We start from the raw sequence: 20000 nt of genomic DNA on the forward strand, positions 1-20000 counted from the left end.
CAGAGAGGTACTTACCTTGCAGGACTGCCAAGCTCTCCAGGAAGATCTGCATTGCCTCTCCCTCTGGTCGAAGACCTGGCAACGTACCTTTAATGTCTCCGAGTGCCCAGGGGCACCCAACGTCAATTTTCGGAAAATATCTGTTCGGAAGACGATTTGAGATCTAGAATTTTCGGAACATTTGTTGTAAAATTTCTTGCTTGCCTGCCTCTCCTAGGACTTTCGAACATCTGAAAAATGGTATAATTGCTCATTTTTAACGGATTTTTACCCTAACAAGGTCACCTAGAATTTTCGGGAGCCTTTTTTCAGCCTGAAAATTTCGAAAAAGTAAGTTTTAATCCCTATAATGTTCGGATCACTAGATTTTCAGCTAGGAAATCCGAACATATCAAAGATTTTTAGGGGATAAAAATGTGCCTTTCTCTACCCTTAAAATACTAAAATACGTTTGACAATGCTATGTTTAAGTGGCGAACTATATTCTCGTTGGGTGCCCCTAAGTGCTTTCATCTTGGGATAAATCGTAAAAAAAGTCCCTGTTGACTTAAAGCATTTTTTGAATGGCAAGCGTATTTCAAAAGTGCCTTCTACAATCTATTTAGGCTTGCATATTACTCAGTGACGATCTATCCTGGAACCAACATTGTGATAATATCAGTTGACAAGAAGGCGAACTCAACGCTCTGTCTCCTCAGACGAATCTTATCTGGCTGATCTCCGGAGGTCAAGAGTAACACATATCTTACCCTTATACGCCCTAAATTGGAGTATTCTAACACTCTAATGTGTGGAATCCCTACTCGCAATGAAATATCGATAAGATAGAGATTGTGCGACGTCGTGCGGCTATAGATTTGTCCGTCAATGATTATTCCCGTTCAGTAGAAATGCCTCCCCAATGATTGATGCGCTGGGTTGGGACTCATTGGAACCACGACACTACAGATTTTTCAACCAAATGTGTATGTTTTATAAGATATATAAATGGGATTTTGCTATGATCTCTCTACCAGCTAAGGTATCTCGAAATACAAGAGCTGCACGCTGTCGCAACTGTGCACCATTTCACCAACTTGGTACATCAAATGATACGTATAAATTCCCTTTTTATCCTAGAGTGCCATAAGGACTTGGAACAATTAACCTATATCTGTAATTCCTAAATCGCTAAGAGAATTTAAAGCCTCCATTCCCGTATCAATGTAGACGTTCTTCTTTGCATATATTCTATTTTAATTATTCATTTATTTACTTAAGCTTTATTATTTAAAAATTCTAGTATAGCTTTTACTGTTTTAGAAGGACACTGATGTTAATCAGTGTAAAATGATTAAAGGCTTGGTCATGTTAGTGAATTCCCGCAGAGGTTCAAAAGAAGGCCATTGAGTTTCACTCTTATCAAAGAGATAATTGGAGAAATAAACTTTGTACGTCTAACACGAGTAGCTGTCGAGTTATCAGATGCAATTTCCTTTCTAGTGCAATAATCCTAATTTGTATTAACACGAATTAGATTGGCTATAATCTTGGTGTAGCTAGCAGACGTCCTCTTACGAACCTTGCTTCCACGCCCGTGACGTCATGTGACCTCTACGACCTTCACAAACTGACATGAACTGTTAAGGGTATCTATAACTATATTGTAGATAAGTTTAATGCATAACTGGGAATGTTATAATGAGTTTAGCATTACAGCCTCGTTTTCATGTTTACAAGGTCACATGACCATACAAACTATAACTAGGTATTACGATCAGAGATTATTACAATGTATCCAAGTTTGGTGATAATTGGTGTACATTTGTGGACGTTATAAGGGGTTTTATACCACAGGTAACCCAGGCTCACTGTGTGCGTCACGTAGGTATTAAAATATAGAGAACATATGAGGCGAAGTTTAGGTCTGAAAATTTGCTAGAAAATGGTAATAAAAATCGATAAAACTTATCATGTGGTGAGCTGTTGTTGTCTTTAATACTTACACGAAGTTTCGGGGAAAATGGTCCCCGTTCACTTTCCTTCATAATATAGTGACAAGGTAGGAGACGGAAGCCAGCGTCGGGACTCCGATCGACCCAAAACAAGCACGATTTTTTCCGCGAAAATCAAATCCAGTCGCTAAATAAACACGCCAGGTTCGTGGAATAGGAATTTCTATAAACCATGAATCCACTGAAGCATCTCCAGGTAGCAACGCGGAGCCACCAGACTCCGTAAAACTTGTAAGTTAACCTGCTAAAATGGCGGCCAGAAAGCGTGGTACTCACGAAGTGCCCAATTCAAAATGGCACTGAACTCTGGACGCCTGGTGACGAGTATAATAAGTCTCCCTCGAGGGAGGGGAGTCCCAAATTGCTCAGAGAGTTTTGTTTGGGACTCCCCTCCCTCCAAAACTTATTATACTCGTCACCAGGCGTTCAGAGTTCAGTGCCATTTTGAATTGGGCACTTCGTGAGTACCACGCTTTCTGGCCGCCATTTTAGCAGGTTAACTTACAAGTTTTACGGAGTCTGGTGGCTCCGTGTTGCTACCTGGAGATGCTTCAGTGGATTCATGGTTTAGAGAATCTCCTATTCCACGAACCTGGCGTGTTTATTTAGCGACTGGATTTGATTTTCGCGGAAAAAATCGTGCTTGTTTTGGGTCGAACGGAGTCGCGACGCTGGCTTCCGTCTCCTACCTTGTCACTATATTATGAAGGAAGATGAACGGGGACCATTTTCCCCGAAACTTCGTGTACGTATTAAAGACAACAACAGCTCACCACATGGTAAGTTTTATCGATTTTTATTACCATTTTCTAGCAAATTTTCAGACCTAAACTTTGCCTCACATGTTCTCTATATTTTAATACCTACGTGACGCACACAGTGAGCCTGGGTTACCTGTGTTTATACTTCATCCTCGTTTCCAATGCTGGGATCCATACGTCACATTTTAAAATCCCCGTAAATCTCGTTTTAGCGAGTTACAAACTTGCCGCTAACATTTTTCTTGTCTACAAGGCCCCAATGAACACTTCTAGACTGGTGATGGCTTGCTTTCAGTACGAAATGCATACGGAACTTTATATTATGACATTAAATCTGCTCCCAGACTATAATAGCCTTTGATGTTTCCTAAAATTATTCATTGTTAATTAAGGTCTTTAATATATTTCAATGTGCTTCTGTATATTTTTAATTATAAGAAAAATTGCGAAAGAGATCTCTTGGTCTCACTTGGCATCAGTATTGCTATCCTGCCCTGAATAGTATTTACCTTCCCTGTTGACTTCGGTCAACTTTGGATCTTTCTCAGAATTGTGTGGAATAGGAAGATGGGCGGAGCTTGTGTTTTCTAAGCAAGCAAATCAAATAACTGGATGAGGGGTCACGGAGGGAGCCCTTTTCTTTTCGAACTGTGCATGGGCTCTAGTGTTATCCGAAAGACTAGAAAGTCTTAGTATTTAAAATTATCACCATTCTAATTGAGACAATTAAGGGAGCACTTGAATGCACTGCAGGAGAGTTGGGTTTCCTCTTGTACATATCCCAGGAGCGGTCATTTCAATTGTTGTATGGCTGGTAGAACCCCGGTGCCCATAACAGTCTACGCATGCTCAAAGGGGCTTTGCACCCGTTGCTTCGTTTTCTTAAAGTCGTATAGCTGTGCTCTATCTATCTTCAAAAGGTGTGATTGGCGTTGATGAAACCGTCAAACGAAGTTACTGCTCAAGTTTGAATGAACGCAATAAGGTTATTTCGATACTCACGCTGGCAGAGAAAGCTGGGATGTCCACGGGCTTTATATCAACCGCCCGAGCTACGCACGCCACTCCAGCTGCTCTGTACGCTCACTCCGCTGACAGGAACTGGGAAAGTGACAAGGATCTAAGAACCAACGCCAAGGATGACCCTAGTAACTGCAAAGACATAGGTAATGTATGTGAATAGGCAAGGTTATTAACAGTATTCTAGTTAGTTCTCAAAGAGGAAGATTTCAAACACTTCGCAGATGTTCCTTAAATGCGATGGAAACTTTCATTTTTAATGGCGTTTTTAAAACTTATTTAATTATTTATGAGCATAAAAGCCTATCAAAACATCGATAAACGTAGCGCGCATAAAGAATAGTAATGAGGCCCGCCTTGTTTTTCTTGCATGGTAATATCTTCCCTAACATTTCGAACTTTTGTTTGAACTCCCGAGGGACACGCTTTTTGTGGAATATTTTTGAAGCCGTTCAAAAAATGCCCAGCACGTGTTTCTCGGGTCTAAAAACACTCGGCTACGCCAAGTGTTTTTAAACCCGATATATAAAACACGGCTGTTCGTTTTTTCCTCACTTAAGAGATGAAGTCAATCACCGTAGTGGAACCCTCAATGCTACACCCATCTGCACCTCTTCGAAAGGTTTTTCATAAAATTCTAAATTTAATCTTAGTGTTCTTTATCCTCCCTTGTAACCATTTTTCATGTCAGTCCATCCAATTTCCATGTTTGCGGGGTAGGAAAGGTCTTGCATTTTAAAATGACAATCTAGTAGGTTTTTATTTCTTAGTTTTGATTTTTTTATATACTTCAAATAGCTACTTTAATATTACAATACAATACAATACAATACAATACAGTACAATGCATTACAACAGAGCAAAGATAAGTTAGGGTTAATTACAAGATAACTAAGAACTTAACTGCGAAAACCAAACTGTGATGAATATTACATAGTGAAAATAATGCAGAATGGTTACTCAGAGTGTAGCTTCCATCCCTAACTTCCTGGCCCTATACATATTTTTCTACTTCACATTGAATTTTAACCTTAGCCTTGAAAAATATAAGGCAGAGTTTGAGTTCTTCTGCAGTCCCATATGTGGATTTTAGTTGAAGAGTAAGGGGCATTTTGAAGTAATTATGCCGAGTATGACTTGTTCCAAAGAGAGAATATAAAGTCCTTTGATAAAGCGAGAATAAATAGTTCAAAATTCTTCCAAAAATTGCGTGTTTGCGAAAAAAGGAAAAAGAGACGACTCAAAGATTCAGGCTCACGTTTGTAGAAGGAGCATCTATCATCTGTTACAAAAGCTATTTTATATAGTTAAGTATTGGTAAATCTTGTACTAGAAAGCTTTAACAGAAAGTCCTGTTACTTTATCAACTACATTCCATAAAAATTTAAAAAGCAATTGATTTAAGTCTTTGATAATTTCTTTTGGTGTAGTCTAAAGGGACATTCTAGTAGCTGATATTACTGTTATTTTAATGTAACTTATATGAGCCACGTGACAACACCAGCAAAAGCCCTGCATGGGAAAGCGTTGCAAGTCGTCCGTAGGCGGCCTTAATGATCCTTTCCTAGTTTTATCCCTCCCATCAATTAAAACCCACTTTGTTGCTGTTGTTTTTTTAACAGCTACTCAACTTATTGAGTATCCGCATGGTAATGGAATAGACGTCATTTTTGCTGGCGGCAGAGAAAAGTTTATGCCAAACAAAGTGACTGACCCTGAATATCCAGACAAAAAGGGCGGCAGAGAGGATGGACGAAATTTGATTCAAGAGTGGGTCGCTAAGTACCCTAATTCGGTTTACGTTTGGAACAAGAAACAATTTGATGAGATTGACCCAGAGAAGACTGAAAAAGTGATGGGTTGGTGATTTCTTCCAAGAGAATATGATGGAACAGAGTGATTCCCTGTGGCCGATGATGATTATTTAAAATCTATTATTAGATCGCGCCCGTGCTGAGAGGATTTTTCTTTTCTTTTGTCACCACGACCGTGCGTTCCACTTTCACACCAACTGACCGATGAGGTGTCGTCTTTGAAATAACCGCGCACTATTACAAGGAAGTAATAATAGATTTCAAGTAATTTTTATCGAAATATGGCCAAATATGGGGGACTCTCTCTCTTACTTCATAAGCTTTTGTTTCTTCCTAACAGTGCATGATAATTTCTGAGAAATTCTGGTCACCGAGGCCAAGAATTCGTTAGAACTGATCGACAAGAATATTCGACATACAGTATTGCCTTTTTGCACACTAGACGCATTGAGATAAATATTAGATGATGTAAAAATGGCGGACGACTGAAGAGGCTAAAAGAGCAAAATATATGTCGAATTACTGCATTAGCTATTTTCATCTCTTATTTGGGAATGTTGTTTGTGAAAACCTGTCTCAAAGACAACCTTTTTTACTGAACTGTAAAAAATGAAGAGTTCCCTCGCCATCGAATGCTGAACAGGCGGTGGACATTTGTCTTATTTTGTTTAAAATGATGATCTGACTTGACTGTGAATAATGCGGTTACGGTTTTGAATAGCTTGAGACAAATTCGACATGCGTGCGGCTTTATACAGAGACGAAATTCACCAATTAGGGAGGCTCGAAAGGCGTTCAACACTTAGAAGACTCTCTGTTTAGATCGAATGACGCTATAACACTGTATCACGTAACAGCAATGTTCTGGTACCATGTAAAACACTGATCATTTCCAAACAAGATGTGATCATTTTTGTGATGTCATAAGTTACCTTGGCAACGGGATAGCCCAGCAAAAAAACCCTACATTTTGGATTTAGTTGCTCATATCTCAATAAGGAACTCGCCGCCCTTTTTTATTGCTAAAAAGTGATTAGAAGGCCACGATGAAACTTTCAGGAAAGTTTAAAAGAATTCTGTCGAAAGAAATCACAAAATTAAGGTGGCTCTGAATCCGCTGGACATAATATTTTTAAACTTTGCAGAAAGTTCTATGTTGTCCTTCTAATTACTTTTCAAAAATAAAAAATGGGGATCACCGAGTTCGTTTTTGAGATATAAGAAACTAAAGACAAAATAAAGGGTGTTTTTACAGGGCTTTCCAGTTGCCACGGCGACATATTACGTCACAATAATGACTTTTTCTTGTTCAGCAATAATTCTTGTTTCATTTGGTACCACAATATTGTCAATACATGATACAACGTTGTGGTGCTGTTCCTTCTAATACGAGCGTCACTTGGAAGCGTTGAAACTGGTTCGAGCCTCCTTAATGTAGCCCCGAAAGTTTCTTTTAATTCACAGTTCAACTATTGATGGTGAATGGTGTGATGTGTCCTGGGAAAGATGACAAGGTCATTTCTTGGCAACGAGCCTAAAGTGTCCCAAGCGGGACTCAAACCTTCGACTGGTAGTGTTATGGAGGTATGATGCTTATTTTACCTTTTGTATAATTATTTTTCTTAGGTTTGTTTGAACCAAGCCATATGGAATATGAAGTAGACAGGGCCGAAGGTGAACCTGGAGAGCCATCCATTGCAGAGATGACAGAGAAGGCCATCAACATTCTGAAGAAAAACCCAAAGGGATATTTCTTGTTGGTCGAAGGTGAATGTTTGGCCTTTACACGCACGGAGGTTTTAATTTGGTGGCCTCAACTTGGCCTCCGTGTGACAAGAATATATAGTGGTTTTCAGTTGGTTTGCGAGTATAAAGCGAGTTTACCTTTGCGTATAGGTAGAATTCACAACACTTAAAAACAGTTACTATGACTCAAGTATGGAGAAGGTGCTAGCTCCTAATCATGTTTCCCTTAAACAGTCTTAGAGTTTCTCTTTGAAAGCTAGGCAGAAGGTAACTGGAAAATGGTCTTTTTCTTGATCATCTTGGACCCTGTGCTTTATATACCTACCTTGTTCGTTCTCAGGCGGGCGAATTGATCACGGCCACCACGCAGGGAAGGCAGTGCGTGCTTTGAATGAAGCGATTGCCATGGCAAAGGCGTGTGCCACAGCCATAGATATGACAAATCGAGGTAAGTTAATGAGTAATATGTCTGTATAAAGAATTCTTAGAATACTGCGAGTTCTGGCGTTTGTCTGAGTTTTGAAGGACTCCTTCCTACACTCGACCTCTGCGCTCTTCTGTTTTGTGGAAGTTCTTGATCAACGTTGGAGTCGAGAAATGGCTGATTAACAAGAAAAGGCGTTGTTCCAACTGAATGTTAATGTTGCTCACTTTACAAAACGAGACTGACTCAGTCAAATTCCTGATGCAAAAACGATAAAAAAATAGTTTCTCTTTTAGAGGAAATAGGCATTGCATCGACGAAAAATCATTTTTCTTAAGGCAGATAACTCGAAAATGGTCTTTTTCTTGACCATCTTGGACCCCGTTCCTTTTCATCAATTAAAGATATATACCTACTTGGTTAAGGCGCGATTTGATAAGAAGGCGACGGTGTGCATAAAAAATACTTTGAATAGATTGGCGTGAACCACCTGGTTGTCATTCCAACTCTCCCAAAAATATCAGATTTGCAAATTGTAATTTATCATTCCAAGTCTTTATTTTTTAATGGCTGTTACTTAGTTTTACGTTTTTGTGTTTAATTGACATTTTAAAACAGATGACACCCTATTGATAGTAACCGCTGACCACTCACATGTATTCGCCATGGCTGGTTACCCCGGACGCGGAAACCCGATCTTTGGCGTAGCAGTTCCACCGGAAACAAACGAGCCTGAAACTGCGAAAGACGGCATGCCTTACACAGTTCTCGGATATACGAACGGACCTGGAGGAAAGCGGATAAATGGCACTCGGCAAAACCTCACCGGGGTGGACACGGGGACTAAAGATTACTTGCAGCAGGCTGCGGTATGGCTCGGTTCCGAAACGCACGGGGGAGATGACGTAGGTATGTATAGTATAAAATAGAAAAGGGGTATAATAATTTCCAAAATTTATTTTTACCACAATTACTTGTAATCTCGCAATTTGATTGGTTAATTTGCCGTCGTCCCTAAGAGTCTAGACAACGCTGCCCGCGTCATTTTGGGAAATAAACCAATCAGATTGAGAGAAACTTATAGACAACGCTTGGTCCTTCTTTGTGTCACGATCTTGGTCGCGCTCTGATAAAACAACTTCTTTGCAGTTCGAACGTACTAGGAGCCGAATATTTAAAGGCACAGAGAACAGTATACAAGTAGTCACAACTAAGACACCACTCGGGTAAAAAACCTTGCAGTTTCAAGAAAACCGGTTATTATTGTTATTATTATTATTATTATTATTTATTTATTTTTATTTATTTATTTATTTATTTATTTATTTTTGTTATTCAAATACAAGGTCAATCAAACGGTGGGTAGAAAAAGTAGGCAGGGAAAAATCTAACCTTTCTCTTGTTCGGTTTCCGCGATTACTTTCAATTAACTTTGAGATACCATCCAATTCGTCTTTGACATCTCCATTTTTAACAGATCGATGCAGGACGCTGTCTTCATTGTGCTCATTGTTATGGTTAGCAGAGTCCGGCTCTGTTTCTGTTTCTTATATACTGGTGTCACATTATTTTCTGAACCAATCCTGACGACAATTGTAATAGCGGTGTCATGAGTGTATATAAGTGAGGATGAGGCGAAAGAATGCATTAACCATACATGGGCCTTCCCCGAAGAAAAACGTGGTCAAAATGCACAGTTGTCTTAAGGATAACATCTGACTGGTTAGCGTTTCACAGTGTAGCGCAAAGCCTTAAATAGACTTTTAAAATTATCATGAGGGGATGGGATGAATGGGTCAGTGCTGTCCCGCTTCATCCTCAGTTCTTTCTCTGATCATAGTTCATCTAAACCATGCTATATCTTTGTTCCGTCCATGAAATATAGGCATATACGCGGACGGTCCTGGGGCCTATTTATTTCACGGTGTTGTGGAACAGCAGTATATTTTCCACGTCATGGATCACGCAATGTGTTTGAGCGACAGCAAGAAAGGATTATGCAATAAGCACGTCACTCGCGGAGGCCCAGCCGTGAAAAGCTCCTGCAGTACAAACCAGGCAGCGCTGACTATCTTATGTGCATTGTTGATGCTTTCCTTTACAGTCTTTAAGGTTTAATTTTCCTTTTGATTTACTGTGCAAGTTCTTTTTGTTGCATGTAGTCAAATAGTTGTTTTGTTTGTATAGAAGTGATAATTTTGGGAATTAAAAAGTATACTACCAAGTCTAAAAATTAACAAAGGCCAAACTAACTTAGTAGCCCATAACCAGCCGCCTGCAACTACAATACTATTGTAGGTCTATGAAACGGCATTTTTCGGTCACAGATCAAGGTATTTTTAGACGAGTTCTTAAATAAGATTTGGCTTGCACGAGTGACTATTCTCAATCCCACGGGTAACCATTTCTCATGCAAAACTTATGATTGGCTGGAAAGGTCTGGTTTCGCGGGAAAATCAATCTAAAAGTATAACTCGACCATAAAAACGCCGTTCCCCAAATAAAAATGAAGTTATATGCTCCGAATCATGGACTCATGCTTTAGCAAATGTCAACGAGCCAATCAAAACGCAACACATTTTATCCCGTGTATTCTGACTTCTTGATTTTTGGTTATTAAGGGTGGAAGGATCGCTCTGGCCTGAGAAGACGTCCGCATGCAGTCTTGCCTCGCTCTCAGGTTCTTAGTGAAAAGAGAAAATGATGGCGCACGTGAAGGCTGATGAATATATATTTTCTTTCAAACATCGGATCGAGGTTGGCCTGCATGCGGACGTCTCGGAAGACTTCCGCTCGTCTAAAAATAACTTTCGTGGACATAACATATCCCAAGGGCTGGAGCGGGAGCCTCCTTCTCTGTCCCCTCATTCTCTCTTGGTAATATTCTGCTTTCACCGAAACCTATTTCAAAAGCGTTAGATTAGGCAAATAACCGCACAGAAAGAAAAAACACACTTTTACAATAAAATCAAGCTTTTTATAGTGCGAACTTTAACACATAGTTAACTTTAAAATATATTGGTTAAAGTACCACACTTTTATTTACGGAAAATTTGTTTTCAAGCAAAATGAGCTTGGGCCACCCAAGCTGTGACTTATATAACTACTAGTCTGCATGTGGTATTCGAAAAAATTTAACACTGGACTTAATTTATGTCCAACGTCCCGTGATTCTCCCGTATCCCACTGGTATAGCATTCAAAGAAGTGCTTGGAAAGTCATGGACTTGGACGCTTTTCCGAGTAGCCTATGACAAGAGTGTGCTTGTGTACCAGCTAATTTCCTGTAAGCAAATGAAATAGTATTACAAAGAGGCACGCAGTTTTCTTTCTTCTTTTCTCGAACAAAAACAAATCACTGAGTTAAGCTCTAAATGACGTAGGATGCACTAAGTTGCAATATCACAATGTGTTACATTCCACAAAAAAGGAACACCAAGCTATTCTTGTCATCCTTAAAGCAGTTAAGTTTAGTCACACTCAATAAATTTATATTGAATGCGATTATCTCCGATTGAAGACGACCTAGCATTTTTATTCACTCTTATCGCCTCGAAATCAAGGCTTTCAAAAAAGCTGTCACCAAAATTATGAGGACGGAAAAAGGAGAGGAGATGCGTGCTGCACTTTTGACAGTTCCTCCTCTTTTCACATGCTTCTCCCATGTTTTTTGCTTGCTACTGCTAAGGCATAGTGCGTAATCCATCACGTGAAAGACGTACTGCTGTTCAAAGAACCAGGTCCGTCTGCGAAAAGACCTAGGGAATATAAACGATGAAATATGAATTCATAATTAAGCAAAATTAAAGCACGATCGTCCGGGTGAGTGTAGTCCTGAGAAGGATTGTTTAAGGCGACATTGACTGACGTTTCGACAACCTGACCGGAAGTTATCTTCAGAGTCAAGTGATTTTTGCAATGCGGACCTAACTTAGAATGAGTTGAACTCTTAGCCTGACGTAGTGCCATGTGAACGATATCCCGGTTTCCAATAATCATGAATTGGAGTACTTCAAGGGATGCAGTACTTAAAATGCTCGGATACCTCAAAAGAGAGGGAAATCTTTCCTGATGGCAGTCAAGAATTTTCCTGCTATAATCAACGTAATACTACTTATAAGAAAGCTGATAACTGCTTTGTGGCAAACGCCTATACATAACCTAATACACTGTAAAATTTGTTTTTTTCCAGCAGCAACGCTAATAACTCATCTACCGTGTCGGAATCAAACTTCCAGACATAGAGAAGTGTAAGAGTTAGAAGTGAACCTCACACTTATCTGGACAATTTAAGAAATTGTCTTTTATAAACAACTGAAAAATGTCTCGCGGTTTCAACGGGATTCGAACCTATTACTTCTGCGAAGCCGGTGCAATGCTCTACCAACTGAGGTACGAAGCCACTCAATTGGGATCAACTCAATTTGTTCGCCTTATTTGTTCCCGGCAAGAGAGTATGAAGGTAAGGGAGGTAATCCCTCATATTGGTCCTATTTCCATCGTAATCCCTCTTAAGTTATTTTTAGATCTCCCGCGAGATCCGGTATTCCCACGAGGGTTAACTGGTAGCCAATCATATGTCCCCATTTTTTCCAATGTTGACAGCTGAGCGAATTCCCACGTAATGATTGGTAAAAATGGGGTCATATGATTGGCTATCAGTTAACCCTCTTGGGAATGCCGGATCTCGAGGTGATCTAAAAATAACTTAAGAGGGATTACGATGGGAATAGGACCAATATTAGGGATTACCTCCCTTACCTTCATGCTCTCTTGCCGGGAACAAATAAGGCGAACAAATTGAGTTGATCCCTTCATACTCTGTTGTTCCTGGTAAAAGGACTGATGAATGAAAGAAATCGGGACAATTCAAGCAGTAGTCTCTCTAAGAGAGTTATCTCCTATACAGATCAATATCTCCGACGTCGGAGCACAGCACCCTACAGCCATTCAGATGTAATTAGATGCGAGTCGATTTTGACCCGGGAGAAAAACCGGAGAACTCGGAGAAAAACCCTCGGGTAAATATGAGATCGACTGCAACTCAGCCCACATGCTATCACAATGGTCAGAGGGATGCTTCATTGACCAATGCGCCAGAGTGGCTCCCTAGAGTGTACTGCCGGGGCATTCCCGCACGGTTACCCATCCAGGCAATAACTTCGAACGTCCAACAGGGCTAAACTTTGGTTGACAAACGGGAACCGTTTGTTGCGTTGGGCAAACCGTACACACCACGAGCGCGCTGTAGTAAGTTAGGATATAGTTAAAGGGTTGCAAAAATTACGGCGATGTTTATTATATCGGTCGACTCACAAACCAACATCTTCAGTTCCGTGCGTCTCGGAGTCTAGTGGAACGGTTGCCTGTTGCCTATAGTCCTTATATGTTGTGTTGACCCCTCTGAGGTCCTGGCGCGCTCCATCAACGGCTCCTTCTCCGTTAGTGTAACCAAGATTGGTGTATGTCATGTTATCGGTCCCCACTTCCAGCTTACCGTCTAATCCAAGCACCGTGTTAAATATTGGATTTCCGCGCTTTGGGTATGTGCCGATGGTAAAGACGTGAGAGTGATCTGCCGTTACCGTTATCAGAGTTTCATCTGAGAAAGATAAAGATCGATCGTTTGATTGATAGACCAAATCTGCTAACTCAAAATTGTACCGTATTTCATTTGCATTATAATGGAGCATTCACATTTAAATGATATGGAAATACCCGGAAAAAAACGTTTTATTACCAAAGGGTTTGAATTGAGTACAAAATTGACTTAGCCGATTAGGTCTATTCCTTCCTTCCTTCTCTAATTGTTTGATTGACGGGCTGGTTAATTGATGAATTCGTTGATTTATTTATGTATGGTGGATAATGATTGATTGATGGAGGATGGACTGACTGATTACTTTACCTGCTAACGTACTCTGCCCATCCATAAGTCAGTAATTTTGGGCGCCGCAGTGGCGCAGGTGGCTAATTTTTCGGAAGAGCAGTGAGTGCGGGGAGATGGGAAAGCCTACAAACTTAGCTGCACAGGTGAAGCAAGTCTTAGGTGACGCAAATTACTCTGTTCCAGTCTCACAGATATATTTGTATTATATGGTTGACTGTCACAAAGGAAGGTCACGGGCATCCCAGAATCCCCTCTCCTACCTGGCTACGCCCCTGGGCAGCCAGCCCCCTCCTTTTTATTGTAATCAACTACCTTTTCAAGACAAATACTGTAAGATCAAGCCGATATGGGGCAAACAATGCTTGTTCTTGTTGTTGTATCTATCTACTTACTTTTGCCTGTAAAACCTAGTTCTTCTGCACAAGTACTTATAAAGAGAATGAACGTATTATCAAATTTAATATTGGATAGCTCATGAAGAGGGATGAAGGGATTGGATTATTTACCTTTATCAGTTATTGATACCGCCTTGGCCAATGCTTTGCTCATAGCCACTGTGTCGTGCAGGGCTCTGACGGCCCTGCCAGCGTGATGGCCATGATCAATACGTCCCCCTATGTAAATGAAAAAAAAAATGACAAAAAGAAATAATATTCTCCCGGAGGGTTAGTACTTACCTGCCGGGGAGAATCCCTCGTAAACTGATATCAGCAATAGTTGTCCCCAGACCATTGGAACGATTGTCTTCTCCTCCCCACCCTTGAACGGCTAAACGATTCGGCCTCACTCTTCACTTCTCAGACCGAGAACGCATCACGACATAACCACCTTTAACGTTTTCCGAACGCCATCTCCCGTGTCTCTTAAACATTCTATCAGAAATACCGCCATTAGGCGTTGAAGACGCGCCGCCACTTCTAAAGTTGTGCCAGGAAAAGGATTTAGGATCTAGGCCAAAGTCAACAAACTTTTTTGATGAAACTTCGCAACATATAGTGTATGAAATCTAACCGACGCGGACAAACTGGGTTCCGAATTTAGTTTGTATATTCCCAAACAGGAAGTCATCGCCACCATTAAGAGATGTAGGAAGAATGAGCTTGGGTTGCCAACGACAAAGATCGGCACCGGTTTTGACAACTGGTACAACGGCATCTTCACGATACTGATTGGTCTTTCTGCTTTCAATAAATAGCTCAAAGTATCATGGGCCGGTTGTGGAATTACACCCTTGAGTCTTAGGTTTGAAAGTGTATCAAACCTCAAGAACCCTGCATAACCAAGGAGTGCCGTGTCCATAAACCTCGTATCGACCAAAGAACCATGCAGGCTCTGGAAAAACTTAAGGATAATTTCTGTAGTCATCGGCGACTCCTCGGATTTCTGATGCGATAATCTCATTCAAGCAAATTCCAAAACTTTTTGTAGAACCGTGTGGCTCGTTGGAGACTGGAAACCAGCAAGGTCATGTGCCCACAGAATGCTATACAAGGTTATCTGGACCGGAGCCGGGGAGGTAGAAGCTTGAAGGACGCTGAGTAAATAGAGAGACCCGTAAGCCGGGGTTGCTGACAAGACGCTGATCTCAGGGAACCTAGAGGCCCAAGAACGCCACCATCTAACTGAGGTACGTGGCTGTTGAACAATCTGCTCTGGAGCCAAGGACCACTTCGGGTAACCAGTTTGCCAAAAGACGCAAGGAGGGTCTTGAAAGTGAGTGAGCCCGGACCACATGGGACTGGAACAAACGTCTACTGGAAGACAAAAACGGAAAAAAAAGATGAACCGTAATCGGAAAATCGGGCCGGAGCCCACAAAAACGAGATATACCAAAAATGATCCCGCGGTTCGCGACCTAGTCAAAGACGGTAGGAATAGTATGAAACTACGCAACACAAGCTGACACCGAGGTACACAGTATCAAACGAAACTTAAGTCATACGCGGACACCAAAACAACGCATCGGGTACGGAGAATACAAACGGCCACTTAAGGATACATAAATCCAAGAGACGAGAGGCACACACAGACATCGAGGCGCACAAGAATAAACAAGACTACAGACTTACACGGCCACTAAAGTGCATCAGGCACACACAGGTCACCGAAAATAGAAGCATACGCACCTACCGAGGGAATAAATAATCACCGAAACTAGGAGCACACATGGCCACCGTGGCAGACAGTAATCACCAAGACCACAAACATACTGAGCTACAAAAAAGGCCGACCTCAGGAAGGCCAGAAAACGCAATAATGGGGTAAAAACCCCAGTAAACATGAAGAAACAGAAAGCACGTTAACAACAACGTAATTTAATAGAATATATGACGAGGTGAAGATATACAGGCGCAAAAATTACAGCGACGAAGAAATAATATAACAAATCACGGAAATTCTCATAAAACTAGCAAGCGGACAAACGAACTGCTATTACGTTAGACTCAAACTTAGGCCCGTTAAAAATGGACTCGGAGGAGCCCATTGAATTGAGCATGTCATGTTACTCTTGAGAATTATTTCTTTCAAATTCAAACTAATTCACGTGAAGGGAGCATCACGTGGTCTGAAATGGTAAAAAACGACCTCTACTTTAAACATTGTAGTTGTTGTTTATTTTTTGGCGAAATAGTGCAAGGACCCTAATTTCCTGAATGCTCCGACAAAATATTAAATTATTATTAAACTTAACAGAAAACCAAAATTATTATATTAAAATTGTATGCATTAGTACAACCCTGAAAGGGCAAGAGAATAAAAGAAACTTAAATAAATGCTAAAATTTTTGTACATTACTGTTGTCATTTTGAACTGTGTTAGACATTACTGTATTGTAATAATAAAACATTATCCTACTGGCTATGTTTTGACTATAACATACTGCATGTAGTCATCAATTACCCATTTTGCAACCCTTATAGTCCCAGAGTCAAATCTTAGGCCATGTCGGATTTCGCTTAAACTTTTGAGTTTGTGAAGACCATTCAAATGAATGCTATTGAGGAGGAGCAACAACAACAACAACACTCAATTTAGACAGGGTAAACCAGAATTACACAGAATAATTTTCATCTGGGCCCTGCTAAAAAAAATAAATAAATAACAGAGATGACAATAATAATCCAATACTAATGTAGGATAAAAATATATAACAATAAAATATTTATATGAGAAGTAATTATGTACGAGTCAGTATATAAAATTGTCTTTGAACTTGGAGAAAGCCATATTTAAATAGTTCCTTTTAAAGGAGGAAAGGGATGTTGAGGTTTTAACACAGTTATTTTCCCTAAGGACAAAGTTGAGGATATTTTTAAGTTTTCAAATCGGTACTCCGATATGGGTTGGAAACCTGGAACTCAACACAACCTCTGCTCTCCAAGATAAAGACTTAACAAACTATTGTAAATAGAAGACTCTAGCAAATACTTGGCATCTTTCAGTTTGGTCTAACTGTATGAACTGTTGTCAGAAACGAGGGACTTAATGGGCAATAACAGCACAAGAGGATGCAGAGATGTAAAAATGGATTGGGCATATTCTGAGGAAGGAGAAGGACTGGACACCATCAGAATGGCCATAACTCAGGGTATGATATTCTACTCCACAGGGAGCCCACCTCAGATCACATAGTTCACCTCTTGAATCCCTTGGTGTAAATCAATGTTTCAATAAAACAGAACATCCAGATTAACCCCAGAGCAGTACAGCTAATGTTAATAACACTGCCTAAGTATGTGAAGGATGTTTTTCGTCTGTGTTTCTGTAACAGTAGCATTTTTTACTCAGTGGGGTTGTTAGCCCCACGCTAAACCCCCAATAACCTGGAGGGCCAGTGTATTTTCTGTCAGGGTTCCTTCCCTTAGCCATGGGTTCCGGTTATTAAGGCGCCGGAGTCTCGCCTTCACCATTGCCACTCAGCTGTAGCACATTGCTACATTACCTGTCCAGGGACAGAGGGGACTGGAGGGACTTTGTCAGTGGCCTATGTTCCAAGATGGAATGAGAAAGGCTTCAGATCAGATCAGATCAGTAATGCTAATGCTCTTCTGTGCTGATATAATTGCAGATTCCATAGAATAGTGTTACTGTGCAGACACCACCTGCCACCAGTCAAAAAAGTTTCTTAGAACAGATTGCGACTTTTATAAACAACAATCCATTGATCAGTGACTTTCTGATACAAAATAATCAACCATCACAAGAAAGTTGTGCACTAAAAATAAGTATTTGAATAACAGCAAGCCAGTTTCCATACAGAATTTTGCAAATGACCTCCCTTTTTAAGGAGTTTATAATTGTGACCCACTTCCTGTTTTCACCATCCCCCCACCCCTGTACTTTACGACGAGTCCCTAACACGAAACCTTAACTTTTTTAGCATAAGATGAAAGACCTGCAATTCATTATTCTAGAATGGAGTAAATTTTTCGGCAAGTCCTAAAGCCTATTATATCAGCACATATTTGCAGCAAATACACACTGTTGTTACATTTCCAGCAAGCTTGTAAAATGTTGCATTTAATTACTAAATATTTATTATGTAGATTACATAATTTAATATTAATAATAGATCAATTTAAAAATATTTTTTCATTTGATCGATTTTTAAGTTGTATTTCATTTAGCAGATCATTGGGTTCCCATTTCTATGCCATTTTTAATTGTCTCACTTGTGGGTTTAAGTCCATCTGTTTTGTCAAAGTTTGTGTAACAGAGTCCATGGCATTCACCAATGCCTTATTTACCATTAATCCACTTTTAGATGGTAATTGGCTTGGCAGAATCTGCCAACTGTTCCACCTGCTGTGTTTCTATAATTCATCCTTCCTTGCTTTTTCTTCTTGTTTACTTTCACGTAAGTCATGCAAATCAGTGAACAGAGAATCTAGTGAAGCAAGTTGTTTCGCCATTTCAAATTTAAAACCAGAAAAAAAATCATTTTCTGCAAATTTAGCATTTGACTCTGCCCTTTCATGATCTTCATCAACAGTTTGCAAAAGCTCACTTGTTAAATATTCTTCAAGATGCACCTGTACTTGAAGAACAAGTTCAAGAACACCTTGAATTCTTAAGTCCCTTAGCTGGTTATCATCCTTCACAAATAGAAACTTGCTCTCATCCATCCACAGTCGTTCAAAGAGATTGACTTCAGGAACAAAGTAATTTGGACAATGTTTAGCTTGGAGAAAATCAACGAGGGTTTGGAGAAGGAGGGAGAGACATTTTCCAGGGTCAGTTTGCCACTCACTTGGCTCAGTCCTCTCACTTGTCCAAAACATCACAGTCTTCAAATGATGTGTGCTTATTCCAGAGGTAATAATTATTTGACCTTCATTGAGAGAGACCTGGCTGAAGTATTTTCTTTTCAGCTGTTTCAGAATGAGATAACATGCTCTTTGAATAGGAGTAAACAAGTGGGCTAGTCTCTGTTCTGCTATGGCAAACGTGTACTTCCACTGGGTTGTAGAAGCACTTTTGTGGCTTGACTTTGGAATCACATGGATGCCACCACGTGTAATTTCCTTGCATACTTCAAGAGGGGGCCATAGTCTTTCTCTAGTCTCCCAGACCATGGAGACCCCTGGCCATTTCACTTTAATGGCAGCAACTTTGTCCATGAGCAACTGGTAATTAATTGTTTCTTCATCTATGATCAGTTGTTTTCTTTCAGTTTTAAAGGCTCTAAATGGTTTTCTTCCCTGAAAATTGGCAAAAACATCTCCGGCGGTGATCTCCTTCTCTCCCAAGATTCCACCCTTAATTTCATCTTTAATGCATGGCAAATCGTTCAAATACTCACTATTCTTTAGATAATACTCTCCACTTACATCGTCAAATTCTAAAAAATACGTTTTATCTTTGTCTCTCAAACCGTCCGGCAACCTGGTCACTTTCAGCTTCACATACTGTTGAGAGGAAACGCCTTCGTCTGCAACAACTTCCACCACAACTTGAGGATAACGGTTTTCTCCAACAAACCCGGGCAAAGTTACATTGTATGAGTCCTGTTCAAATAGCATATCAATCTCAACACGGTAAGTACCATCTTCAAGAATTTCGGGGAAATACAAATTGTTTCCAACACTCCCTTGAATTACCACGCGAGCGAACTTTCGCTCTAAAGAGTAATTTTCAATTGTCTGTTTCAAATATGACAATAAACCATCAGATTTCCTTATTCGGATGTCGAGTTCTTCGTGAATATCCTGAATTTTTTCATTGAGTTTGTTCTCCAACACAGCCATAGAACTAGGTTCTTCAGTCCCCATTCCAGCTAATAAAATGCCCACGAAGCACACAACACGGAAGAGCGGAAAAGCAACATGGCCGAGCAAGGGATACATTGGTC

At 40.2% G+C, this 20000-nt stretch overlaps 2 protein-coding genes across 2 annotated transcripts in view; one reads left to right on the forward strand and one right to left on the reverse strand.

Annotated features, from left to right (window-relative positions):
- Positions 1-10000, forward strand: part of LOC138052441 (alkaline phosphatase-like) — a 25006-nt gene extending 15006 nt beyond the window's left edge. The window contains exons 3-8 of the mRNA XM_068898937.1: positions 3676-3921; positions 5398-5634; positions 7216-7356; positions 7676-7783; positions 8378-8668; positions 9645-10000. Of these exons, the coding sequence (XP_068755038.1) occupies positions 3676-3921; positions 5398-5634; positions 7216-7356; positions 7676-7783; positions 8378-8668; positions 9645-9877 (1256 nt within the window). The 3' untranslated portion in view covers positions 9878-10000. The remainder of the gene's footprint in view (positions 1-3675; positions 3922-5397; positions 5635-7215; positions 7357-7675; positions 7784-8377; positions 8669-9644) is intronic.
- An 8462-nt stretch (positions 10001-18462) lies between these two features.
- LOC138054097 (uncharacterized) lies at positions 18463-19920 on the reverse strand. Its single transcript, XM_068900599.1, has one exon. It carries the CDS (start codon positions 19918-19920, stop codon positions 18463-18465), a length of 1458 nt encoding a protein of 485 aa, XP_068756700.1.
- Between the last annotated feature and the right edge of the window lie 80 nt (positions 19921-20000).

This window comes from Montipora capricornis, chromosome 6 (assembly GCF_036669925.1).
Source record: "Montipora capricornis isolate CH-2021 chromosome 6, ASM3666992v2, whole genome shotgun sequence".
NCBI classification, from domain to species: domain Eukaryota; kingdom Metazoa; phylum Cnidaria; class Anthozoa; order Scleractinia; family Acroporidae; genus Montipora; species Montipora capricornis.